General features: G+C 37.2%; 1 protein-coding gene across 1 annotated transcript in view; it reads right to left on the minus strand.

Annotated features, from left to right (window-relative positions):
* Positions 1–27774, minus strand: part of HDAC9 (histone deacetylase 9) — a 910581-nt gene that overhangs the window by 12038 nt on the left and 870769 nt on the right. The window contains exon 25 of the mRNA XM_073009077.1: positions 7649–7796. Within this exon, the coding sequence (XP_072865178.1) occupies positions 7649–7796 (148 nt within the window). The remainder of the gene's footprint in view (positions 1–7648; positions 7797–27774) is intronic.

The following is a 27774-nucleotide window of genomic DNA, read 5'->3' on the forward strand; positions in this document are numbered from 1 at the left end:
ACTGATTTTATCAAGTGTAGGTGAGGCTATGATGCAATTGGAACTGTCATTCATTGCTAGTGGGAATGAAAAATGGTACAGCCACTTTGGAAAACAGTTTGGAAGTTTCTTTTGCAGTAAAACATATGACTTCCCTGCAACCCAGCAATTCTACTTTTAGCTATCTTAGCTATCTATCCAAAAAACTGTGTGCTGTGACCACAAAAAGAAAACTTGTATGAAAATGTCATAGAGATTTTGATTCCTCAAGATAAAATTTCCATATGATCCAGAAATATCACTTCTGGGTATATATCATCCAAAAAAACTGAAAATAGGATCTTAAAGAGTTATTTGCACATCCATGTTCACGGCAGCATTCATTCACAATAGCCAAGAGGTGGAAGCAATCCAAGAGTCCATCAGTGGATGAGTGGATACAGAAAATGTGGCATATACATGCAATGGAATATTATTCAGCCTTAAAAAAGAAGGAAATGTTTTCATATGCTACCACATGGAGAAACCTTAAAGACATTACACTAAGTGAAGTAAGTCAGTAGAAAAAGACAAAAGTTGCATGGTCGCAATTATATGAAGTATCTAAAGTAGTGAAACTCTGCAACAGAAAGCAGAATGATGGTTGATAGGGGCTGAACAGATGAGGGGGGAAGAGGAAGGAGTTGGTCAATGGTTACAAGGTTTCCATTCTGCAAGTTCCAGAAACCTGTTGCACAAAAATACACATATAAACACTGCTGTACTGAACACTTAACATGGTTAAGATGGTAAGTTTTACATGTGTTTTTAAAACCACAATAATAATTAATTGATCAGCTTTATTCATGATAACCCTCAAAGTGTAAGCAAGTCAAACATCCATCCAACAGGTATATGGATAAACAAATTAGGGTATATTAATACACTGGAGTAATGTACAATAACAAAAACGAATGAACTTGATTGTAAATGGCGTGAATAGATCTCAAAAACAGGCTTAATGAGGTGAAATAAGTCAGATTAAAAAATACAGTACACATGCATGATTCCATTTAAATGAAATTCAAGAGCAGGCAAACATAATTGATGGTGTTAAAAGTAAAATGGTAGTTACCTCTGGAGGGAGTGGCACCGACTGGAAGTGGCAGAAGCAAACTTTTAGAGGTAATAAAAATGTTCTTGAACTTGTTCTGGGTGGTGTTTATACGAGTGTGGCGTTGGTAAAAATCTTAGAATGTGTGGATTTTATTATATGTAAGATATACTTCCATTAAAAATTAATTAAGGTCATTGTTGGAAACCACATCAGAAAAGAAAGAGGAAGAATGTTAGAAATAAGGCAAGAATTATAGATATGGGTCTACTCATACAGACCTTATGGTGCCTATTGAAGATGATGATCTTTATGTTAATGGAAATGGAAAAGTATTAAAGGGTTTCAAGCAGAGGCATGACCAGATATGCTTTCCAGTTGTTTTGTTTTGTTTTTCATTGAGGTGTATAAAATGGATCAGAAAGAAGGTAAAACTGGATATGAAAACCAGTAAGGAAAGTACTGTAAAAGTTTGGATGAGAGATGAAGATACTTTGGACTGAGTGTCAGCAGTAAAAATTAAAAATATATATATTGTGCTCAAGTTATTGTCTTGTAAAGTAAGGGCTTCTTAAATTGTCTTGTCAAAGTAAAGACATCTTGAATGCCTTTTGCCCTCTTTACTATGTGAAATCTACATGTTCTTCCACCCTGATTCACTTCTCCCTGGTTCTGTGATTTGCTCCCTAGTCCTTGACCTATAAGGTGTTTTGTTTTGTTTTGCTTTGTTTTTTCATATTGCAGGACCCTATTTCAATCTTATCAAAGACTTGTCATTTATTATAGTTGATTGTTCATGTTTGTTTCTGTGGTAGGAAGAGTAATAGTCCCCAAAGGTGTCCATGTCCTAATCCTTGGAATGTGTGAATATGTTACCTCACATGGCAAAAGTGATTTTGCAGTTGTGATTAAAGTTAAGGGTGACAAGGTGGAGAAATTAAACCTAAATTATCCTGATGAGTCTAATCTAATCATATGAGCCCTTAATAGCAGAAACCCTTTCTCACCTGAAGTCAGAGAGAGATGTGATGACTGAAGAAAGGTCAGATAGATGTGAAGTTGCTGGCTTTAAAGATGGAAGAAGGGGTCATGAGCCAAGGAATTAAGGCAACCTCCAGAAGATGGAAAAGGCAAGGAAACCAATTTCCCCCCACAGCCTCCAGAAATGAAGGCAGCCTTGCCAAGACATTGCTTTTAGCTCAGTGAGACCAGGGTTAGACTTCCGACCCACAGAAAGTTTGTGTTGTTTTAAGCCATTAAATTTGCAGTATTCTACTGCTGCTGTGAAAAAGTATGTGAACGTTTTGAGGAGTACAAGGCAGCTTTGTGGTCCTGGCACCTAACACTTTATCTGGCACCTAGAAATAATCAGAAAGTGTTGAAAGAGTGAATAAACTTGATATTTTCACATGTTCTTCTTCGTCATTCTGCTGGTTGGAGGATAGTCCTGATTGATTTAACCTATGAACAGCTAAAGGTATAGATGCCCAAGTATAGGCTCGAAATTTTTATATTATAGATTACTGAATCATGGCCAATATATTAAAAGAAGAAACAGGCCAGGCATGGTGGCTTATGCCTGTAATCCCAGCACTTTGGGAGGCAGAAGCGGGTGGATCATGAGGTCAGGAGATTTAGACCATCCTGGCTAACTTGGTGAAACTCCGTCTCTACTAAAAATACAAAAAATTAGCTGGGCATGGTGGCACGTGCCTGTAGTCCCAGTTACTCAGGAGGCTGAGGCAAGAGAATCGCTTGAACCTGGGAGGTGGAGATTGCAGTGAGCCGAGATCATGCCACTGCACTCTAGCCTGGGTGACAGAGTGAGACTCCATCACCAAAAAAAAAAACAAAAAAACAAAAAAAAGAAAGAAAGAAAAAGAAGAAGAAGAAAACTGTAACAAATTGAGGAAGAAGAAAAATGATAGAAAAATACTGAAAGTCAACCTTTATCAAGTATTTACTACATTCCAGGTATTGTTTTAAGTTCTTGTCATGTGTTGTTTCATTTGATTCTCACAACTCTATGAAATTTTTCTCTCATTTTAAAGATGAGGAAAATTAAACCCAGAGAGATTAAGTAACTTGCCCTTGAGCAAACAACTGTGAAGTGTGGAGACTCTAGAGGCAAGCTCTATTCTTCCTCTGTAGTGGTAAGAGGACAGGACTGAAGGAGTGAAGACAAAGATGAGATGGGAAGCTAAACTATGCATCTTAGTTTATATATATTTCTATTCGATTTTGTTTCTTTTTTTCAAACTAAACACTGTTTTACAAATAATACAGAACTGAACCCGAAAATACATAATTGGGCATTGGAGGATTACAACATCCCTAATGTTCTAAGTCAGACTTCACACGCACCTCAAGACCACATGTTAGACATGTTGGGAAAATAGAGATAAAATGGTGGCTCTGGGAAGAGGAGGAAAGATATGTGAAGAGGGGGCAGATTGTTCCTTTTACCAGGAGCTTCCAAATCTCACCTCAATTTTTGGCAAAGGCTTTGTTGACACTGGATGAAAATTAAAAACAAAATTTACATTGAAATGTTTGCCTGCTAATATAGTTTGGATAAATGTTCCTGCCCAAATCTCATGTTGAAATATAATCCCCAGTGTTGGAGGTGGGACCTCATGAGAGGTGTTTGAATCATGGAGGCAGATCCCTCATGAATGGCTTGCACCATGTCCATGGTGATAAGTCAGCTCTTGCTCTGAGCTCACATGGGATCTGGCTGTTTAAAAGTGTGTGGCATTTTCCCCTCCACTCTCTCTCTTGTTGGCTTCTGCTTTTGCCATGTGACGTATCCACTCCCCTATCAGCTTCCTCCATGATTTTAAGCTTCCTGAGGCCTCTTGAGAAGCCAAGCAGATGCCAGGAACTTGCTTCCTGAAAGGCCTGTGGAACTGTGAGCTAATTAAACCTCTTTCCTTTATAAATTACCCATTCTCAGCTATTTATATAATAGTAATGCAATGCAAGAACAGCCTAACACACATACTTAGTTATCTAAATTGTGTGAATAAGTTCTTAGTTACCTAAACAAGTGCTCAACATAATGGTATCATAGAATAAAATAAGAGGGTTGAATAATTTGTGCAACATTTAGCTTCTAGAAGCCTTTGGAGACACCATCCTATTGGATGGGCTATTTGAGGAAAATCATGTCTCTAAGTACATTAGATATGAATGTATATTTAATAATGGTCTATATTTCTATATAAATCTTAAGATTCAGGAAAATGGGGTTTGTGATGTCCTTGGAACTACTGATAAGCCATTCAAAGCTCAGGTAGATGATACTTGGATTTAGCTGATTATTATACTTTTATATTCATAAACTAGATAGTTACTCAAAAACCAAAGTGGTCAGACTTCAAATAATATGTTTTCTTATGTTTCTGTAGTATTGATGACTAGAAACCATCATGTTCAGAAAGGTTGCCAAAAGTTGAAAGTTAAATGATTAAAGAGACAACTATACTGGATTTTGTTAAAAAAAAAAAAAGTAACATGATTTACAGGTCAAAATGACAACTGCAAATCTAACTTTCAAGTTAATTTGGTTTTTGTGTTAGTTAAAAAAAAATCACAAAGTCACAAAGTCATGCATTGTAGAGTGCAAATGTGCTCCTAAAAACCTAAGAGTTGATCATCCTGAAGTCTTGATTGCCTTTCCAAACCTTTTCTTGATCTTCAGCAGAGCCTGAACTGGTATCCAAGAGTAAACCTGAGTACTGCACTGACCTTTCCAAAGTAGAAGCATTTTGAAACAGATATTCAACAAATGCAAACTACAATTGTTCAAAGGTACACATTCCTAGCAAACAAGAAGAAAACTTCTTGCTTCTAAGTAGTACGCTATATGTGACCAGGCCTATATATTTAATTTTCTTTGACTATATAACTTGGATCCCTTCAGGATTTTTTGTATTTTGTTTGTTTTTTTTGCTGACCCATCAATTTTTTTTTTTGAACAAGTCTTTTGCCCCTGGACAATTATGTGTTATAATTGAAAATTAACTATCCCCAAATGAATTCCCACATACCAGCCTTTTGCTAGTAACTTATGCTTCAAGGCCCATCAATGTAGTTATAGAAACGAAATGACTATCTGCACTGTGTTTTCATCCCCTCCCCCATCCAAGAAAAATGAACAAAAAATACTTACAATGGTTCTTAGCCAGGAGCATTTTATCCCTTATTCACTAGTGGTAAATGAGTCAGATATGAGTTGGCCAGGAAAAGAGCTGCTTTACCCAAAATCTTAGTATGAAATGAGTCATCTCACTCCAAACACCAATATGTTCTCCAAAATAACTGGCAAGAATTTCCTATAAAAAGAATCTTGCCTTCACTCTTTTCCATCCATTTAGCTCTCTGATTTTTCTAATTTTTCAATTTCCTGCGTGCTTATAATATTGCCTTCATAAGAAAAGCCCAGAAACGTTTCCGCCGCTTTATCTCATTTTGAAAGTCATCTTTCCTGTGTTGAGTAGGGGGACAATACTGATAGTATTCCCCTGAAAAGAGTAAATGCTCTGTGGCTTTTCAGAGTATTCTCTCTCTTTCTCTCTCTCTCTCTCTGTGTGTGTGTGTGTGTGTGTCTGTTTGTCTGTCTCTGATGAAATTCATGCATGGTTCAACTGAAATGCAAGAGCCAGTTCTAGAAGAATTTTTCTTTTCCTCCGCTGAAAAAGGGAGTTCAGTTCAAAGTCATCAAAAATATTTCAAGCAAAACCATTTTTCTTCCCACAAGAAAAATCAATCACAATAGATGTAATCTGTCTAAAAGTGATAAACGAACATGAAACCAGGCTACAAGCTCTGACTCTGCTTTTCTGCACATCAGAACATTCACATTCTCTCTCTGCCATCAGACGAAGCTGGAAATAAAAATCACTGTGGACTGAAGCCAAGGTTCAATCCCTATAGATTATCATGAGTCAAGCACACTATTTACCTGAGGATAAACAAGTTTGCCTACAGGGCCAATTCCTGCCAAACTGCTGAGATTTTTATATTACTTGAGGCTCATAACATCACTTATTATTGTTAATTATTCTAAGCTCTGCAATTTAACGGGCAAAAATATTTACAATTCATTTCACTCAGGTTGAAATTTAGCTTCGTTTTTCTATATTAAATTAATTCTAAAGAATAGCTATGCTCCTTTTATATCCAACACTAACAGATGTTAGTTTCCTCAGTTTTATGGCCCTCAGATGACAGACAACTAACTGTTTTTGGCCTTGGGAATAATTGCAACACCTTTGGATTATGAACTTGGTTCAGTTCTTAGCTGGGAACGGCAGGGGGTTAGTTCATATTATCAAAGATGTAAAGTAAGTTTTCCCTTATGCTCTAGATATTCATATAAAGATATCTTTCAATAGACTAATATACAGCTTTTCCCCCTTATTGCTAATCTGCTGTTTAAGTGGTTATGGTAAGAGAAAATAATTTCATAAAAAGAAAATCTCTTATTCATTTTATCTCCTGCTCTTGGCCAAAACAAGATGTTAAATCCATTAAACTCTGAGTATCCAGTAAAAGCAAGAAAGTAGGACTGTTCGTATTTGTGCATTCTTGGGAAAATTGCCAACCTGTGCACTAGTAGCAGGATCTGCGTAATTAATGGTGATGTTATTGACGGAGGGAGTCTGATTTCCTTCTCCAGAGCAATTTAAGAGTGCAAGCTGGCAGAGCTTTAGCAAAGCCCCACCTGATTTGTTTTTAAATTGAGGAAATGTGACCTTGAAGTCAGCCATAGAAATCACCAATATTAATGTACATTTGTGGTGGCTTTGGTAGACTTTAAAGAAATTCTGAATGTACCATTTACTGTAGAACTGAATGATGAACACCAAATGCACAAACTGACAAACATTCCTTAAAAAGAGAACAAGCAAACCAAATCTTAGGTTAACTGTGTTTTTTTCTCCAGAAATCTATATTCATAGAAGATACATTAAAACCAATTCTGTCTTAGAAAATAAAATAAAATCAGCCCCAAGTTCACACAGCCCTTTACACACAGTCTCTTGTCTCCTTTGCAGGCAACTCCACCTTTATCCAGTTGTTGGACCTCAAGGACAACCATGTAAGGAGTGTGTATATATTTTGGCTATCCAATGGTCTAACATTTTTTCCATCTTCTACTCTCCTCTTTCTCTTTGTTATATCAGCAATTTCAAAATGATTAGAGAAAGGAAAAGAACATCTGGAAAAACAGAGATAACTAGGAAAAGGAGTTAAGCCCACAAGCAGCTCTTTCCATAACGATCTGCACTCAATTATCTGATAAGGCGTGATTTTTCTCACCATCTATCTCATCCCCTCTATTTCTCTGTGAACTGCAACCACATGCTCCAGCTCTGCATTTTGCATGAAGAATGAAGCAATGAATTCTCGATAGCCTAAAGCATGTGCTGTGGCATCTCTGGCTTTGGAGAGGACAACTGGTGGAAGTGGAGGAGACAGGTGAAGGAAAGCCAGGAGGAAGATTCACAAACATCAACGATGAACGTGGATATGACTGACCCAGATTATTCCCCCATGCTGGATTCATACCTGGTGTCTTCCTGAGCAAAGGGCTGTTCCACATCCACTGTTAGGGAGGCCAGGGCAGAAACGGTCTCTGTCTCCTCTTGCAACTGAGCACCAGCCAGAGCACAGCCCCTTGGCACAGCCACCATCCTTACTGACTTCCAATACTTGCCTAGGAAAAACATCCATCATACTTTATAAGAATTGTAGTTACAGCAGTAATAATCAGGATACTCACATAAGTCCAACTCAGAGCAGTTGTTAAGTTAAAATTCCCCATGTCATACACAGTTGTAATTTGGTTTCTTGATTGTTATGATTAGGTCTGTTTCTCAATCTAAGAATGCCAAGTTGTGAAGTGCCCATATTCCCAAGCTGAATCTCCCCCTTGCTCACACACCAATAAAGTGAGGAATAATCCATGGCCTACTGAACTCACCCTCAGACTGACAGCTGTCTCTGCAACTAAGTAAGCAAACTCTGGGCTTCACGCTCCCTGGGAAACCCGCAAGAGACCAGGAGGCAGCACTCTTACAGAGAAAATGAATGGAATCGTACTGTTAAACATTGCTACTTGAATCATTAACTTTTAGAAAATGAAGTTGGAATATTAAAGAAAAAGAAAAGCCCAGAAATGCCAGCATGAATTGAATGGCAACTTTGCCAGAACAATCAGGTTTGTTAGTCCTGGATGTTCTTTCTTTCTCAACCTCAGGGTGTGTACTAGAACAATAATTGATTTAAAACTTTAATATATGTACTGGCTGATGTTGGAGCCCATCCATATGTCATACTGATGTTTCTTTTTTTGAGGCAGGAAAGGAGAAAGAGAGGAAAATAGAAGGTCATTTCATGAGAACATGCCAATGGGATAAATATGAAAGAGCAGAGTTAATGGCTTTCTTGCAGCCCTTAGGCTATTTTTTTGTGAAATGCTGAGTAGCCCCAAATCAAAGCAAGAGAATCTCCCTAGGTGCTGACATGACTCACCAGGTTAGTACTATCTCTGCAGCCTGACTGGATAGCAAAAACTTTGGTATGCAGTGTTTGCTTACTTCTTAGAAAAAAAAAAAAAATCTTGTTTGAGTGGAAAAGGCATATGGATGAATGCTGGATTGGGCAGTAAGATAACAGGGTTCTGGACCCAGCGCTGCCATCCCAATGACGTTAGTGAGGCTTTGCAGGACTTTATTTCTGACTCTTGAAATAGGGAGATGCCTCAAATCTCTTGCAGCTCTAACATTTTATGATTGGCCTTTCCTTATCTTACTGTTTCACAGAGGAACAGATGTCACATTATGGGAGGATACTCAGTCTCCCCATCTGTTCCCCATGCCAACAAGACCATCTGACATAGGTGTCAGTTACTATTTAACTTGCTGTGATCCCTTATTCAGACCATAGTCTGAGAATCTAAAGCTTTTAATTTGCACCAAACAATAACAATTCTGTCAGTGAATCCAAAAACTAACATTTTTTGAAAGCTAAGGCTTTTCCACATGTTGAGGACACAAAGATGCTTCCCTAACACCAAGAAATGCATGGTCCAGGTGAGACAGCCCTGTTAGTTAAGAATTACAATTCTGTGTGTAAAATGCCCATGGTGATCTTGAACGGGAATAAGTAGAACATGTGTTTAAGGTGATGGGAAAGTATGGAAAGACTTGCCAGGAAAAATAACACTATAACACTTGACTGAGTATTTGAAAGACCATTAGAAATTAGAGTGCAAATGTGCTCCTAAAAACCTAATAGTTGATCATCCTGAAGTGTTGATTGCCTTTTCAAATCTTTTCTTGATCTTCAGCAGAGCAAGTTGGTGGTCAAGGGATATCCCTGGAAGGGGAAACAGCACATACAAATATACATAGACTGGAGTCTCTGTGTTTTACTGGGTGACCATCAACTGCTGGGAATGACTGGAACATAGGAAGAGTCTGGAGTGGGATGGATGAGACTGCTGTGGTAGGCAACGGCTAATTAATACACACTCTTGAATGACAGACCAATGATCCTGGACTTCAGTCTGAGGATGATGAGGGGGCATTTTAAGCAGACAAGGTATACAATCAGTCTCATGTTTTTAAAAGATCCCTTTGAAGAGATTATGGGTGATGGATTGGAAGGTGATAACAGTGGGGGCAGGAAGACTAATTTCACATCTTGGCAAAAGTCCAAGTGGGAAACGATGATGTCTAATCCAAAGGAAGTAACAGAATCTAAATGAGAAGATGCTAAGAGAGATTTGGGAGGTTGCAAATGTATCTTTGGGCCTACATCTCTCAACTTTGAAAGTTATCTCTGAATTGGCAGTTGCATTCCCAGGGCCTAGTTTCCCTAGATCACAATGTCAAATATTATCCAGCTCTAATATTTCATGATTGGCCTTTCTTTATCTTACTGTTTCATGAAGGAACAGATGTCACATTCGGGGAGGAAATTCAGTCTCACCACCCATATTCTATGCCAATAAGGCCTTCTGACATAGGGGTCCACTACTATTAAACTTACTTTCAAGCTAATGTTATTGTAGTATTACCCAAGTTGAAAATTCCATATGCCAGCTATAATTACATATATTGTAATGAGTTACACAAGATATTATTATTAAACATTATTTTAGCAGATGACATTTACAAAGCTAGTGATGCCTTATGACATCCTTTTATTGTTTTCTATGTCCGCTAATGTGGGGACTCTGACAAACACTACATATGGCTAGTGGCTTATGGGTCAAATTGCAAAAGACTGTAGGAAAGACAAACTAGCATTATTGAGAACTAAATATGTGCCAAGACTGTGCTAGGTGTTTCTACATTTATAATTTGTAATTTTATTTAACCCTAGTGACAACTATTTAGGCAATGTCAGGTAGTGTTTTTGAAGATCACATGGCTAATAGGCAGAGGAGCTAAAATCCTTACTCAGCACTAATTTTAAATTGCCTCTTCCTCTGCACTCGGCTGTCCTCCACCCACCTTCCAGTAGACATAAAAATACCAAAAAGCCCAATTATAAAATTCTCAGCTTAAAAGAATTATGCATATTGCAAATTCTTTACTAAAAAATAATCTTTGGAAATGATACGTTACCCTTGTACTTCAGATATGTGATTCAGTTGACCCACATTTTATTGACTTTATGGTTTATTTGGACAATGAGAGACAATCATGTCAAAACTAGTTCATTCTACTCTTCATTTCTCATAAAATTGCACTATTGCAAGTATCTTTTCCCAGGTAAATTATTGAGGCTATCATAAAACTGGAGACAGGGCTCATTGAAGAGTATGAACAAGAACCTCATCGAAGGCTGGGTGTGGTGGCTCACACCTGTAATCCCAGCACTTTGGGAGGCTGAGGGGGGTGGATCACTTGAGGTCAGGAATTCGAGACCAGCCTGGCCAACATGGTGAAATCCCATCTCTACCAAAAATACAAAAATTATCCAGGCGTGGTGGTGCATGCCTATAATCCTAGCTACTTGGGAGGCTGAGGCAGGAGAATCCTTTGAACCTGGCAGACCAAGTTTGCAGTGAGCTAAGATTGTGCCACTGCACTCCACCCTGAGTGACAGGGCAAGACTCCATCTTAAAAAAAAAAAAAAAAAAAAAAAAAAAGAAGCTCATCGAAAATTGAGCTACCTAAAAGTATTTCCAGATTGGAGATCCCACACTCCCACACTAATCCGGGATAAGTCACTGGATCACAATGGAGCACAATTTCCACATTTATAAAATAATAGTGGTAAGCTTAATGATATGAAAGTTTTATTCCTGCTCTCATTCTCACTTATTATGATCCTTCTGATCTAATGTTACATATCACTCTTGGATGTTACAATAAATTTGCTATGGCAGAAAACCTTTTTTTTGATCTATGAGCCTATGGACTCTTGAAGAGGTCAGCAAAGACTCTTTGCACATAATATGCACATCTAGAATAAGCAAGGGCTTTAATTTTCAAGCATTGGGTTTTATTTCTCAAAAAGAGAGGTCTAGGCCACAAACAAACATCTTTACTTCCATAACACAATCAGGACAGAAGGTATGCATTGTTAATAGCAATCTTTAAGCCGAATGACTGACCATCATCCTTTAAATTTTGGCCCATATGTATGTCAGTTCTAGGAAGGATTTAAAATAGTTGAGACCCTTTTGGATAAAATTTAATGTGTATAAAATATCCTGCTAAGTTAAGATTAAATATTAGAAGTTTGGCTTTTATCCACATGTATGAGTTTCCTGACTCAGAAATAACCCAAAAATTTAAATTCTATTTGGCCTCTGGCAAAGTCTATAAAAACAAGGGAAATATTCTACATTAATAATGCATTTATAGACCACTATCTCTATTCATAGAGGAGAATAATTGAAATAGAAGTGGGTATAGCACTGTCTGTGCAATATGCAGTCAATTCAAACCCCATAATTTATGGGTTATATTTTCATGTGATGTGTAGCGTCTTTTCTTCCGTTACAGAAACAGATGTGCAAGAAAGTCGTATCTATTGGCATAGGAATAATATCCCCATTATCACATACAAGAAATGAACCAAGGCTGACTGCTAGGTTTTTCAGGAGCTGTTATTCGTGCAGTCAAATATTAGTAACCAGCCACAACTGGGTTGCTCTCCTATGGCTACGCAACTGGCAAAAGAGAAGAGTTTTCCATTAAAATTGGGCATGTACACTCCCTCTTCAGTCATATCCTCTATCCTTACTCATTTTTCCCACTATATAAATCTTACCACTTTTCAGCACTTTTTAAGGACTATCCAGCCTTCACCATCATGTATTTTTGTTTTATCTGGCAAAAGTAGCACAAATAATGAATCTACAATAAAGATAAAAAGTAGAGAATGGAATGTAGACAGTCAAGACTTTGAGGTGAAGGCCATAGATGGGGTTTCACTGGGTCACACAAGGCCCAGGAGAGGGCATCCTGCAGGTACTTTGTAAACGGACTTCAGTATAAACCAGATTGTTCTTGGAAATGGACAATTTGGAACAATAGGCAGTTGCTGACTCATGAAAATCTGTGTTACACAAGTCACCTATCTACCAAAAGTTTTCTCAATTCAAAGCCCCTTGCTACTTTGAAAACTTCCTGACCCCAGAAATGCCCCTTTCCATCATCATTTTGGAATCTTAGAGCTGTCACTCCTTCTCAAATTTGCTTTTTTTAACCTTCTTTCCATTTGAATGATGTTGCCTTTCATCTTTACACACCAGGTTCTCATAGGGAAAGAAGCTGCTGCTAACCTTAACCTCTTGCTATCTCCTTCAACCGCAGAGATTATTAACACCTGGGGCTTACAAAGAGCCTAAGTCTATGAATTTTCTAAAAGTTGTTAATACGTTTTTAAGATACACTTTTTAGATAAACAGAGAACTTTGGCATGATCCAAAACATTGTTTAAATGCAAAAATTAAGACACATTGAAAATTGGTGTATAAATTGAGTGACCAGGTAATTTTTCATCTAAATTGGGGCTATTCTGAGGCTAAATGGGCCTAAAAATAAAAATTATATGTTTTGGAAATATTTGTTGGCCAAGAAATTATTTTTATTAGTTGGCCTATAAGATAGTCCTATTCAAAATTTATTTTTACAACTAAAATTCATTTAAAAAAATAAAAATTGCATAATTCATGTTTGTCAAAGCATAGCTACCAGCTTCTTCTTTATATTGATTATCTGAACCTTAGAAAATAACATAAGCAGAATTATTATTCCTGCTGAATATCACATATGTTAATCAGTTTTGTAGCTATATCGCACAATGATACAATATACTGACATTTTTATGAAAAATGTATTTTTTTGTTTCAATGGGGTCTAAATATTTTAGGCTTTTTGATTGAATTGCCTATAATCTTGAAACCTTAATTGTATGGTTAATAAGTTTGAAATTTTTGGCATCTTTAATTTATCCTTCTCAAGAGACTGCAATAATTTTCATTGAGAAATAGTCTCTACAACTATGGTGCTACCTGGTAAGCTCAGAACAATTTCTGCTAAGAGCAGAATATTTTCACATTTAATTTTTAAAATACTGAAATGAGTAACTATTTTATTCCAAATGTTTCATGGTTGCTATCTTTTATCTCCTTTCAGCGTACTCCACTTTGGCAAACATTTTATGTAACACAAACAAGTTAAAAGAAAGTTTTCTTTGTTTTTGACTCTTCAAAATTTTACGAAATTTAGATGCTGCTATGTCTTCAGCTTCACTCATTTTCTTCTTCTGTACTGCATAATCTGCCATTAATCCATCCAAATTGTGGACTTTTAAAAATATAAAATGTTGCATGTTTTGTGTCTAAAATTTCAATTTGCATGGTTTTTATATTTTTAATTTATCTCTTCATTATGTTTACACTTTCCTCTTCACATTGGAAGTACATTTTTAACGTTCTGAGTCAGTTTCTGTTTATTGATTTGCCTTGTGATCCCTTTCCTATTAAATGTTATTAAATGTTATTAACTTTATAATTAAATCTTATCAAATTATTTATAAAAATTGTGTACTCCATAAGTAATGCTAAGTACATTCTTGCTCTATAAGATGTTATGTTCCACCAAAATTTAAATTTGTATATCAATGCAAAACCAAATGATTTTATTATCAGTATTACACTTTTACCAAAATTTATAATAAATAACTTTCACAATAACTCCCTGCTTTCTTTTTTGGGCAACTTTATTTACAAAAGCTTTACTTTGATTCTATAAATTGAATGAAATATATAGAAGAATTATTATTAATTAGTGATTTTTCTGTTTGAAGCAATTAAGGACACTGTATCATTTGCAAGAAATTATGCTAATGGAGTCAAGAAAGAACAATTATTACCTCACTCCTGAACTTTTAAAAGTAATACTAGAAACTGAAAATTGATTTACAAAATTTTAAATCATAGTCATTTTACCTAAATAAAAAGTAATGGTTCATAGAGCATTATATAAATGCACCTTCTGCAACTGCACTTCTTAAATTGTTCCTTTTGGTTTTAGTTTTTGTTTTTGTTTTGCTTTGGTCAATAATAACTAAATTTTAAGGTAGAAACTGCTGCTTCCTTAACAGCATTGTGTCTTCGGTGTTCGTCTGTGATTTTACTCTGTCCCCTTGATGAATAATGAATATTGACAAATATTTTGTTCAAGTTACATATTCATTATCAACTCGCTTGGGAAATAGAAGTAGAGCACTCATTTTTAAAATTCACATTCACACTTGTTTGTGAGCTCATTTCAGCCAATACTGTTGATAGCGAAATTAAAATATGTAACAAAACATAAAACAAATAAATACATAGTGAAGTTGTAATGTATAATAATTGACAAAATCTCTGTAGCAAAAGTATTGAGAGTGTAAATGCTGTATGGAAGGCTGGTCCTATTTCCTGAACATATCTTATTCACACCTAACTGCTGATTTCTTGAATTTTCACCTAACTCTATCTTCTTTTTTGTTTGTTTGTTTGTTTGTTGAGTCAGAGTCTAGCTCTGTCGCCCAGGCTGGGGCGTGGTGGTACAATCTCCCCTCACTGCAACCTCTGTCTCCTGGGTTCAAGCGATTCTCCTGTCTCAGCCTCATGAGTAGCTGGGATTACAGGTGCGCACCACCACGCCCAGCTAATTTTTGTACTTTTAAAAGTAGAAACAGGGTTTCGCCATGTTGGCAGGCTGGTCTTGAACTCCTGACCTCATGATCTGCCTGCCACGGCCTCACAAAGTGCTAGGATTACAGGTGTGAGCCACCGGCACCAGGCCCCTAACTCTATCTTCTAACAGCTTGGTAGCTTCATGCATGTCACAAGCTACAGCACTGACTACAGCACCCATGACTGGTGTGCCAGGTGGTAGCAATATTGAGTATTTCTTCCTTTACCTCCCAGACCAGAAATTTAGATATCATTTACAACTGGTATCCATGAGGACCCTGCACGCTTTTCTTAAAAGGGAAGCGCTAGTTAAATCGGAGAAGGACCTGGAAAAGAGAGATGGGTTATCAATTGTATTTCATATAGATTTAAACATGTGTTCAAAGTAAAAATCATATTTACTTTCCACGCATTTCTTACACAACCAGATGAAACCATGATAGAAGCTAAAGCAAAGTACACGTATAACCATTCATCCTTACTCACTTAATAAAACTATAGATAATAATACTTCATTCAAAATGAAAAATCTGAAACAAACGGTATCTGCATGAGATCTTGAGATAACAGACATAAACCAAGACTGTCCATGGCAGACAAGAAAGAACTGTCACTGTAGCAGCCACTGTCAGGGCCTCATCCACATGTCCCACCCCTTACTAGTTCAGTGCACACAACCTCATTTCCATTCGCCAGAACCAACATGTCTTTCCAGGACAGCTTTCAGTGCCCCTGGAGCATTTTTGCTCTATGATTGGCCAGAAATGTCAGGTAATATTGTCCCCCAGGAGCAGTATTCAGGCAATAACTGTTTGGAGTTGGAGCATAAATTTCTCTCCTCCCTCGCAGCTCACATGAAGTAACTCTGAGCTACGTGTTTTACATCAGCTCTCAGCATTTCCCCAGAGGAATTAAACTCTGGATACCTACAAGGATAGTTGAACAAATGACACTTCATTTCTTTTCTTCTCACTCTTCACTATTCCTCTTCCTTTTCTCCCTATGCCTACACCTGCAAATAAATTACTTGTACGTGACTCCTTGTGTATCAGGATCTGTTTCTGGTAGAAGCCAAACCAAGATAGTCTCCCAACATGTAACAGATGTAAGAAAAACCTGGTAGGAATTGTTCCTTTCATACATCTCAAGCGTCCTCTCTGTCAATGGTTTGATATATTCAAACCCTGAGACACATATTACTAAAATGCATTGAATGTTGCATTAGAAACCAATCTTTTTTTGAAAATTAACTTTTATTGAGTAATAAACTATGCCATGTCCTGGAAGTAATAGAGCCAACGTGAATAGTGAATTATCTCCCTGTACATAGACAAACATGGCTATTCCAGTTTTCTTAGCAAGCCTGAAGGCAGATTAAGGGGTATTAGATGAAATGAATACTCATATTCTGGGGAAGAGTCAGTCTCTTGGATACAGAGATGTGAGTGCATTAATCAGAAGCTATTTATGAATAACCTGCAAAGCTAATTTGTTAATCCACCAAAGAAGTATAACTTTTATGAGGGCTATATACTATTACTGTCAGGATGACCAGTCAATTTTATCCCAATTTCCCTACATGGGAAACCAAATTGCATTCAAAAGATTGTTTCTATCACTCAGTGATATGGTTAGGTTTTGTGTCCCCACCCAAATCTCATCTTGAATTGTAATCCTCATAATCCCCACGTGTTGAAGGAGAGAACTGGTAGGAGGTGAATGGATCATGGGGATGGTGTCCCCCATGCTGTTCTCATGAGTCAGTGAGTTCTCAGGAGATCTGATGGTTTTACGTATCTGACAGTTCCTCCTTCACACATTTGCTGTCTCTTACCTGCCACCATGTAAGATATGTCTCTTTCCCTTCCATCATAATTATAAGTTTCCTGAGGCCTTCCCAGCCCTGTGGAACTCTGAGTCAATTAAATCGCTTTCCTTTTGCCCAGTGTTGGGCAGTTGTTTAAAGCAGTGTGAGAATGGAGTAATACACTCTTACTTTTTGCTTTTATTACCTACCATGCATTCTGATTTTGGAAATATAGGATATGGATACTTTCATAGATCTTACAGGTTGCTATTAATCAAATGATCATGCTATATGAGTACACGTCTCACACTGAAATAAGCTACTGAAATGAAGGTACTGCGTTCTATGAAATAAAAAAAAAAATCTGATCTTAACTGATAATCAGAAGGTGTATATCTGATCAAGGGACAATTAAGCTGAGATATGAAGTATGTATAAGAGTTAAGTAGTCAAAGACAGGAATATTAGGAAAAATATATGAAAGTCTTGAGGAAGGTGGAAAAACAGCACACTAAAAGAACTGAAAGAAGGTAAGTTGGGTCAAGAGAAGAAAGCAGTAGAATGGTAATGGGCCCATTTAGGTTTGGTAATTATAAGTTTATAAGAGGTCAAACCGCTATACATCATGACAGTCTCTTGAAGACCTGCACTGGAGAAATCTCTGGAAGACCAGCATCAGGGAAAGTTGTTTGTCATGTATATCCAGCATTGAGATTTTCTTACATCGGTAAAGTTGAAGGACAAGAGTGTTGGTAAGGTAGATTGAAAGGTAGAAGGGCGAATGAATGTCATAATTTTAATGCTGAATGGAAAAAGAAGTGAAGACAGGAAAGGGCAATGAATGAGGAGAAATGAGGAATTAAAAACTAGACAATAAAACAGTACCTTAGGTGTGCAAGTCAACAATTCTATGACATATGGGTATAATAGCCTGATGTATCCATCCCATCAGAGATAGGCTTGCCAGTGTTGCTTTAGGATTCACCTTTTTAGGTCTGCTAAGACAGTAACAGATGGTATCCTTTCTCATTCTTTATCCATAGGAGTTTATGTCTTTAGAAAAAAAGAAAACTTTATTATTGTTTTAGTGGGTTTCCATGAAGAAGTGAAAATAAATGAATATTCTTTATCTATTATCAGTATTTGAAAGTAATCCTCCTCCATTTTAACTCCACAAATAAGGCTTATTATTCTGATATATCTCATTTCTGCTGACTCTCCTTAGTGCCTTGTGCTATTGTGCATTGGATTTTATTCATTTTTTAAAATATGTATATATTTATGTATTTGAATTCATATTTTGTTGGGCTTGATCTCTGCACATACTGAGGGTCTAAATTAGAAATACATTCCTCCAGGAAGGAATTTTATTGACTTCCTCCAGAACCCAGGAGTGGACAAAGATCAAAACTCTTTAGTATCTATCAAACTCATATCCCTTTGATGCAGATCTCAAGCTTTCTTGTGCATTATAGCACTGATGCCATTATTTGCTTCAGAGATATTCCCCTTTTTTGTGTTACTTACTGCTTCTTATTAAATTTCATCTTATGTTTTTTTCCCTTTCCCATTTGCTGACATTCTAGCAAGCCCACTAATGTATTACAATAGATTGTTTTAATGTATGCAGACTCTATTACATCTTAGGAGAGGCCTGTTATAGTGTCTATCCTGTTATACTTGGGAAGAGGAAATCTGGTAGAACACTGTTCTCATTTTTCAAACGGAGTGGGAAGAGGAAGGTCATATAGATGCTTTAATAGAAAGAAAGTGGGCTTTGACATCACAATGAGACCAGGATTAAAATCTTAGTTATACTGCTTACCAGTAGAAAGAACTTAAACAAGCTACCTAAACTTAGTAAGTCTCAAGTTATTCATGAACAAAATGAGGGAAGAACGGTGCATTGCAGAATCATGTGAGGACTAGAAATAATATATATAAATACTTAGGAAATAATCTTCCCTTAAACCTGACTTTCTTCTAGTATGTCCTGTTCTCAGAGAATGGTATCATGGTATTATGTGTGTGTGTGAGATTGATCTGGGTGCTAACACCTGAGTATATGATTACAAAGTATTCCTACTCTTTCATAATCCACAAAGAGTTTTCAGTCCTAGAAGCATGCATAGTTTTATTTTATTTTCTTGGTTTAATTAGTTTTCCCTTGGTAGATGTGTGAGTGAAAAAAAAATTGCAGATACAGTTGGAATAAAAAATATCCCCCAAAATTGTGTCCCATAGCAGATGGCAGATTTTCTTTTTTATTCTGATACATTCTAGTATTAGGACACCATCAACACAACAACCAGACTTTCAACATTTGAAGAGAATGGTTAATTAGAAGTTCAAAATCAACTTTCACAAAGCCATGTGTACAAGTCTGACCTGGCTGTGATACAAGCGAGGGTTGGCAGGGTTAATAGCGGGAAAATGCCGAACGCTGCTTTTCTTCAATGAAAGTCTGCCTGGCCCAGGACTCTTAACGTCAAGGCCTCTGTCTAAAGCCAAAGAATATATGACAAATAGCAGCTCACACCTGACAACAGTCAGGGCTTTAAACTCAACAGGGCAGGGATTTGAAATTCTGCCAATCCTTGCATTTTTTTCTGATTAGATGTATTTTACAAGTTTATAAGGGGCTCCAAAGTGGACGCACAGCTCCATGACTCCTTGTAATTTGGCACCGAGCTTCCAGAACTGACTGTGGGTAAATCTCAATTAGCCAGAACGTCCCACATTCCAAATTTTAACTCAAATTAAATTTTGTTTAAATATGTCACTTTGGGAAGAAATGGGAAAAACTCTACACAAAAATTGCAAAAGGAATCAACTTATTTGTGACATAGTGTAACTTAGAGGCTGAAAGGGAAGACTGGATCTAGACTGCTTGGTTTATGATCTTGCTTTTGCCCACTCATTAGCTGTGTAACCTTGGGGAATACAATGAATCTCGATGTGCCTCAGTTTACTTCGCTATAAAATGGGAATGAAAATAGTAACTACAGGGTTCTAGAGAAGATTAAATGAATTAATTTTTCATAGTACCTCACACACTGTAAGCACTCAACATTATTACATTATTTTATATTTGCTAATATCTTACAGGGTTTGTATTCTGTAAATAATTTCATCCAATGGTCCTCTGTAACTTCAATGCAGTGACAATGTACATTCCGAGGATACTGCTTTCTCCCCAAACCATTAAGACTTTCGATCAGCAAAGTGTCTTTTTCTTAAGTTTAATATTTTTCATTTCCTTTCAAACCTTTTCTTTCTTCACAGTTTCCTATCTGGGAGCTGATCACCACCACCTTCTTAGTTTTCCAAGCCAGAAAACCCAGAAATTATTAATCTTCTCCCTGTCAGTTAATTACCATATTATACCAATTATACTTCTGAATTAAACTGCTCACATCTGACAATAAGCCCTGATAATCTCCTGTCTTCAGAGCAAGCACAGTGATCTTGTGATTTGCAGCCTTTATCATGCTTCTTCCCTGCTTGAAATAAAACCTCAAATGGCTATGAGCTAAAAGCTCCTTTCATATTGGGAATATCTTCTTGTCCTTCTCCCCTGGATCTCAATAGGATGAAAAATGGAAGAGATAGGAGAAGAGACACACACACAAGGCAGAAAATAAAAATGAAATAGATGAGGACAAAAAGAAAGAAGAAAACCTGAGTTTGAGTTTGACTTTTGATGTGGAGTCAAGAAGCTAGTAAAGTCTGTGAGATAATTTATGCAGCAGATGTTGCAATCTGGAGAAACAACCCTTTTAGTTGTGTACATAGCCCTATGAGGTCAAAACATTGGATAACTTCTCCCCCAACAAGAGATGTATACAAATTCCTTTCAGTTTAGAAACAATTTGGATTTTCTCCTGGATTATCTGATGTAAATGCCCCTTCTCCTTGGAGTAGGGCAGCTGGAGGATATTATAATGATGGGAGAGGATGGTATTTCAGATAAAAAAGACAATGGTTGTTATCTTTACGGTAACATTACATAAAATACAGTCTTATTTTACTTTTATAGCCTTTTCCTTCAATTCATGTCCAGTTCTCTTAATCGTCAAGAAAACTAGGTACCACATATTTTGATTATCCATTCTAATACATCGACAGTGTTTATTTAGTATTTTATTTTACCAATGAGTTCTCTCCCATTGGAAATATAGTAAAAAGTAAAATCAACAAAATTAGCATTCCTTTGTTCTTTTCTAGTATCAGTTGTTACTTCTAAGACTAGTTCCCAGAACTACAGATATAATATTAGCAATAATAATAGGAAGAGGAGGAAGAATAGGAGTAAAGAATAACAATAACATAGGGGAAGAGGAGGAGAAGGAAGACGTCATTCACTCAAAAACACACATAGAAAACGTAAGTCAAGCACAGTTCTGACAAGGAGTATGTGTCAAATATACTTGTCTCTCATCTCCCAGGGAAAATCTGATTTCATTCTTATTACTCTAGAATGTGAGAGTGTGCTCTGTGCATTGCTGCTATGGAACCATATAGATAATTGATTATGCTTTAGTCAATTACATAGTTACTTGTAACATTCCCCTACAACAAAGGAAATCATGTCCCTTTTCAAATTGTCCTCAAAAGTTGCATAAGTTCTGAGGGCTATAAATTCACTTCTCATTGCCTTAAATAATACTCTGTGTGTGTGTATGTGTGTGTGTGTGTGTGTGTATTTAAAACAATAGAGGATTAGTTATACTCACAAATTTTATATACAAGAAACATGGAAATTACTCCTCTATTTATGTAAAACACATTTGACAAAGCATATGGTGAAATTGCAGGTACTGTCCATTCCTCATTCTTGCCTGTGCCACCATTTTGCCTTGGTTGGCATAATAAGAAATTCTAAAAAGACCTCAATTCACTAAATAAGGGATAATCCCTAGAGTGGGGAAAACTGAAAGTGGGGCTACAGGCAGAAAATTCCTACTGTTCTTCTAGGATTCTTCTACCTATTTGCCACTTTGTTGCCACAGTGGCACCAACTTAGAAAAGCAATTCTAGTGATGTGTCATGTCATTCCTGGTGAAATTCCTCAAACAAATGGCTTGCTCATTGTCACATGGTTATTGAGTGGAGGAGAGGATTACAATGAAATTCATATCATTTTAAAATCTCCTACATTGGTGTTTTTCAACTTGTCAGAAGCAAAACACTGCAGAGTTGTAGCAAAATTGTGAAAGAATCCTCAAATCCTTGTGCACGTATATGTTTCCTTGATCCACAAAAGAAAAGATGCTATGATTATCATTATTATCATTCAAGAACTCCATAAAATTAGTTGACACTTAAAAGGAATACTCTTCTCTCTAAGAAATATAAATAAGTAAAAGGAAACTATGGCTTTATACTTGTGGTCCTCATATTTTGGGGTTTCACAGATTAATATCAACATCATTCATTACATGTTTTTAGAACTTAAAGTGACAGTCTTTGAAGCTAAATAAATTTACTTTTATGGAAAACTCACTTCATGGTTCCTCCCCTCTCAAATCTGTGAAAATGTTATAATGGGCCAGCACTGGTATAAAGAGTGGTGTTTCAGAACACTGGCGCCCACCATGCCATGCAGAAAAGTGAAAGAATTCAATGGTGCGTGGATGCTGTAAATCACTAGGGTGGGTTTCAGGAAAGGAAACATCCATATGAGAATTCTTTATCTCACTCCGGGCTGACTCGTTACTGGCATCACTTGTTGATTATTACAGCCAGTTAGCCAAGTGCTAGATCCAGCTCTGACAATTGTCACCCCAAGCTTACCCATGGAAATGGCAACTCACAAAAATAATTCATGTTCTTCCTAACTTAGAAATGACTCATCCTTGAGGGTCATGAAGGTAGGAGAAGAAATGAGCTCTCATGTATTTTGCTTGGTCTTCTTAATCCCTCATTCTTCTGCATGAGTGTGCCAAGGAGTATAAATATGTGAGGTTAGTTACAAAAATCAGTCCAGGCTTAGAAGAAGAATGTGGCAAACATTGACAGATTAGCTCATTCATTCATTCAACACACATTTGCAGGGCACCTAATACATACCAGAGACTGTGCAAAAGATATGGCAATGAAAAACTAACAGGAACACAGCAGAAATAATATCTGCCATCAAAAGATATTGTGCTAAGTTGCCACGTATTGCAGAATTTCCTTCTGTAGGTCTGAATAATATTCTATTTTATGTCTATACAACATTTTCTTTACCCACTCATCCTCTGATGGACACCTAGGTTGCTCCCATCTCTTGGCTATGGTGAATAGTGCCGCAATGTACTGAGACTGCTGACATCCCTTTGAGATTCTAATTTAAATTCTTTCTGATAAGTCTTCAGAAAGTGAGATGGCTGAATCATATGGTAGTTCTATTTTTAATTTCTTAAGGAATAACATGAAACTTCTTTTCCATTTTGTCATCTCAAAGATAATTGACCCTTGGATGCCATCTATCATGTTAAGATGGAACCAGACCCTCTCCTGTCAGGAAGGGTCTTCACCTGTCAGGAGAAATCATTGCCCTGCTGTGGCCTTGTAAGGCCTTTTCTCTTCAGCTAGATGAGCAACATAAACAAGGACAGAACAACATAAATGATCCTGTTGGAAAATATTCACATACATGTGGCCAGGCAAGGAGCCAATGCTAATCACAGTCTCCAGCACCTGCATACACTCAGCTGGGGGGCTCAGTTCTCAAAAAGAAATTCACAGGAGACCTGTCAGCACCTTGCCATGTGCCTTGGGATAAGGCTATCTAGAAACTTGCCTGAATGTTTCCCACATGCTACAGGCCTGCTTCTCAACAGTAACATAGTTCTCTGATACTGTCGTTCTAAACTGCAGAACAAAAGAACCCTTCAGAACCTGGGCTAGGAGGTGGGCTGAAATCTGAACACCCCCCAAAGTTGAAAGGAGGCACTTGTGTGACACTCAGAGACGTATGTGAAGAGGAAGTGCTCCTGTTGAACAAAGACTACCTTCAGGGGCGGCTTCATAATGGGTAACCTGTGCAGTTGCGAAGCGCCCCACTCTCAGAAAGACCTCATGCTTGGTTCAGTGCTTTGCTGCTACCCTCTAGGAATTACTAATTTTTTAACAAGGAAGAGTTCACACAGTGTCATTTTGAACTGGATCTCACAGATTAAGTAACCTATCCCTACCACTTTCTCTGCCAAAGGGAAAATGAGGAACACAATTAGGGTCCTGGAGTCCCAAAAGAGCAGGTGAAATGGAAGCATGGGTTATAAAACAGGGAGAAGCAAGAGTGCAATTTCATATCTTGTAAGGAAATTAAGCACTGTTTACTAATCAGGGAGCCCACAATTTTAATTTCCCAAGCCATTGTGAAGTCTGAGACTCTGAAATACTCACTCTATTTTATTGCTCTGTGGACATTAGAGGGCTCTTTTCTGTTCCTTTAGTATAGAAGAGTGGCCCCAAAGACACGCAATTATAACCACGTAAAAATGCACCACACAGTGGTCAAAGCCGCAGTGCTGAACCACTTTCTCACTAACGATTTTCACTCGACTTCTCAAATGGTGAGAGATCGTTTTCCGATCTTGTGTTTTCTTTCGTTTTACAAACCCCAACCCCCTATTCAGAGCCCTCTCAACTGACATTTACGTTGTCCTTGTGGTGATGCTACTATCATTCCTTCTTGGTAAACATGTTTTGATATCGCCATCACCTTGACTTTCTACCTACTCAAGTCCTACCTACTCAAATCTGCCTTTTAACGGCCAGGCTCCCATGCACGTCACACCTGCTGTCAACCTTTCCTGGAGGGACATCCAGAGACAAAAAGATATAATTCCTGTCCTCCTGATGATTATCCTCTAATTTAGGAGCCGGAGCTAACAGACATTTAAATATTTGATATTTTTAAGAGAAATATTGAAAATAAATATACCACATCAGGACTGGCTACAGAATTTATAGGGCCTGGTACAAAATGAAAATATGGGCTGCTTCTTTAAAACACAGTAAGAATTTTAGGCAGCAACCGCAAGAGCATTACACTAAGTAAGCATGGGGCCCTTCTATGTGTTGGACCTATGTGACCATGCAGGCTAAATGCCCATAAAGCTGGTCCTGATTTTCATTGGCCTGAATTGAGTCACATACTTAACCAATCACTGTTAAGTGGGTTGACTGACTTAGACTGAAAACAGCTCCCCTGGAGTTGGAGCTAAGTTGAACTTCCCCTGAGATGCATGATATCTGGTGGCAGATTCATTAATAAAACCAGACTCCTTTTGAGTAGATGTGAAGAGTGCATTGTTTCTGGGTATACCAAAATCAGTGTCCACCACACCATATATCCTTGACTCAGAAGGAGGAGCTCTGGTTGCTTATGGCCTTTGTTGTTTGTGGTCTCGAAGAGTTATTCAAGTCCTACCTACTCAAATCTGCCTACTTTTAATGGCCAGGCTCCCATGCACTTCACACCTGCTGTCAACCCTTCCTGGAGGGACATCCAGAGACAAAAAGATATGATTGCTGTCCTCCTGATGATTATCCTCTAATTTAGGAACCAGAGCTAAGAGACATTTAAATATTTGATATTTTTAAGAGAAAACATTGAAAATAAACATACTACTGAACCACCATATATTGGTCTTAAGAAATCAGCAATAATGCTCCAAGCTGGGTGGGGTACTGATTAAGAGTTTAGAAGGAAATGGATTTCACAGACAAGTGGTCAGTGTTGGGTGGTGTCAAATGCAGTTTGGGACAGAAAAGTGGAATTGACAATCCTTAGCGGCAGGATACTCCTACAGCAAGTTTTGATAGTAGCTTGAGTCTTTTTCAAGAGTCAAACAGGTTTGCTTGGCTAGAGCAGACTGCAGAGGTCACTTGAAAACATCAGTGGTGAAAGGAAAAAACTATGCAGTGGAAAGTCATTACTAGGAAATGAGATCCAATATAAAAGGCAACAGTAGAGTTTCTAAAGATGTATAGCAACTATGACTTTTTATACCTAAATGGAAATAGAGTCCTTCACTTCTGTTGTTCTTTTCAAAGCATTTTCACTCTTTCTTCAGTCATCCAACATGCTGTTCAGCTCTGAAGAACCAAACTCAGGCTATATCACTGTCAAGCAACCTTCCTTACTTTCCAGTCCCTCTCACCCCCAGTTGAAAGGGACTGAAGAAACAGAGCATCCCTTCTCCATGACTTGTGTACTCTGTGAATACTGTATTGGAATTATTTACTTGGTTGTCTTTCACTCATTGGACTGTTGGCTCCCTGATGCGGAAACTATGTCTTCTTCCTCTTCATCACCTCTGTGCCTTGGTAATTGATCAACATGTAATAAGAGTTCAAAAATGCCTATTGAAGTGATATACTCAGAATATACATAGGAACAATCAATTTTAACACTCTGTGTATGTAATGGCTAAACAATGCTCAGAAAAAGATGAATAATATGCATAAAGACTGAGATATTTTCTTTCTATTAATGGCCTGAAAGCATACATTGGATTGCATGTGGATAAATAGGAGAATGCTGTCAAAGATCACTTCAAGATTCTTTGCTTTGAAATCTAGAATGACATACAATAGACCCTCTTTATCTAGCCCCAGAGGACACAAGACAAAGACAGGACAATGACAGGATTTTCTTCTCAAGCTTATGAAATCACCTCCAGCCTTTCCTTCTTTGTCTCTGTCAGTTCCTGTACTTTAGGCTTATATCAGAGATGTGAATAGTGCACCCCAGCATTTGAATGTTTATTTTTCTATCCCTAAAAGTCTTTGAAATTTATAGTTTATTTCAGTTATGACATGTAGTCAATAAATGTTTATGGGGTACATATGGTCCTCAGTCCCAGCATAAGTGAGATTAAGTGGAGAATTATTTTTAGTTCCTGTATGGCCTGATGTGTAAATATTCACAATATCAGATAAATGGGTAATTTAACTCCAGTCAACACATATCTCCAAATTGCTACTGAACAAGCAAAGGCAATGCCCCAAAAACATAGCTGGCAAGTGGCTTCTTCAGTGGTACTTAATAAATGCTTCTACAGGACAGTAACAAACCTAAGGATTTTCCTAATCCTCCTTGACACCTAATATTGCCCTTTGGTTTATCTCTTCATGCTAATCTTCATGTTAGTTTGTGCTTGATTTCAGCATGTGTGTGCACTCATGGGCACTTATGTGTATGTATGGGTGTGAAGGGAACTGGATAATAAAAAAAGCCTATGACTTAACCCTGCTTTGTTAAGTTGGATTTTCCCACACAGAGGCTTTCTCATTAATTTTTTTCCTCTCTTAACACACATAAATCAGTAAATGATTGCTGAATTCCAACATCATTAGGAGGTAACTACCCTTCATTAAGATTGGATTACAAAATCACAATTTCTGCATTTATTTCATGATTCTGGGTAAATGCTTAGTGATCATAATGGTAAAAAATCCAAATGCCTGAAATACATGAGAAAAACAGGATTCTAAATCTAGAGTCTCTACGTTTTGTCATCAGTGTAAGATAAGATTGCTGCATTAAGAGCAACACAGTAAGATATATACGTAAGAACATATGTGCAAATTATAACTCTAAATAAATGTTGCTTTGTACCATAATTCTCAATATAATTTTAGTTAGTTTTACCTGATTAGAATTTTTTAAAAAAC

The sequence above is a fragment of the Chlorocebus sabaeus genome, chromosome 21, assembly GCF_047675955.1.
Source record: "Chlorocebus sabaeus isolate Y175 chromosome 21, mChlSab1.0.hap1, whole genome shotgun sequence".
Lineage (NCBI taxonomy): Eukaryota > Metazoa > Chordata > Mammalia > Primates > Cercopithecidae > Chlorocebus > Chlorocebus sabaeus.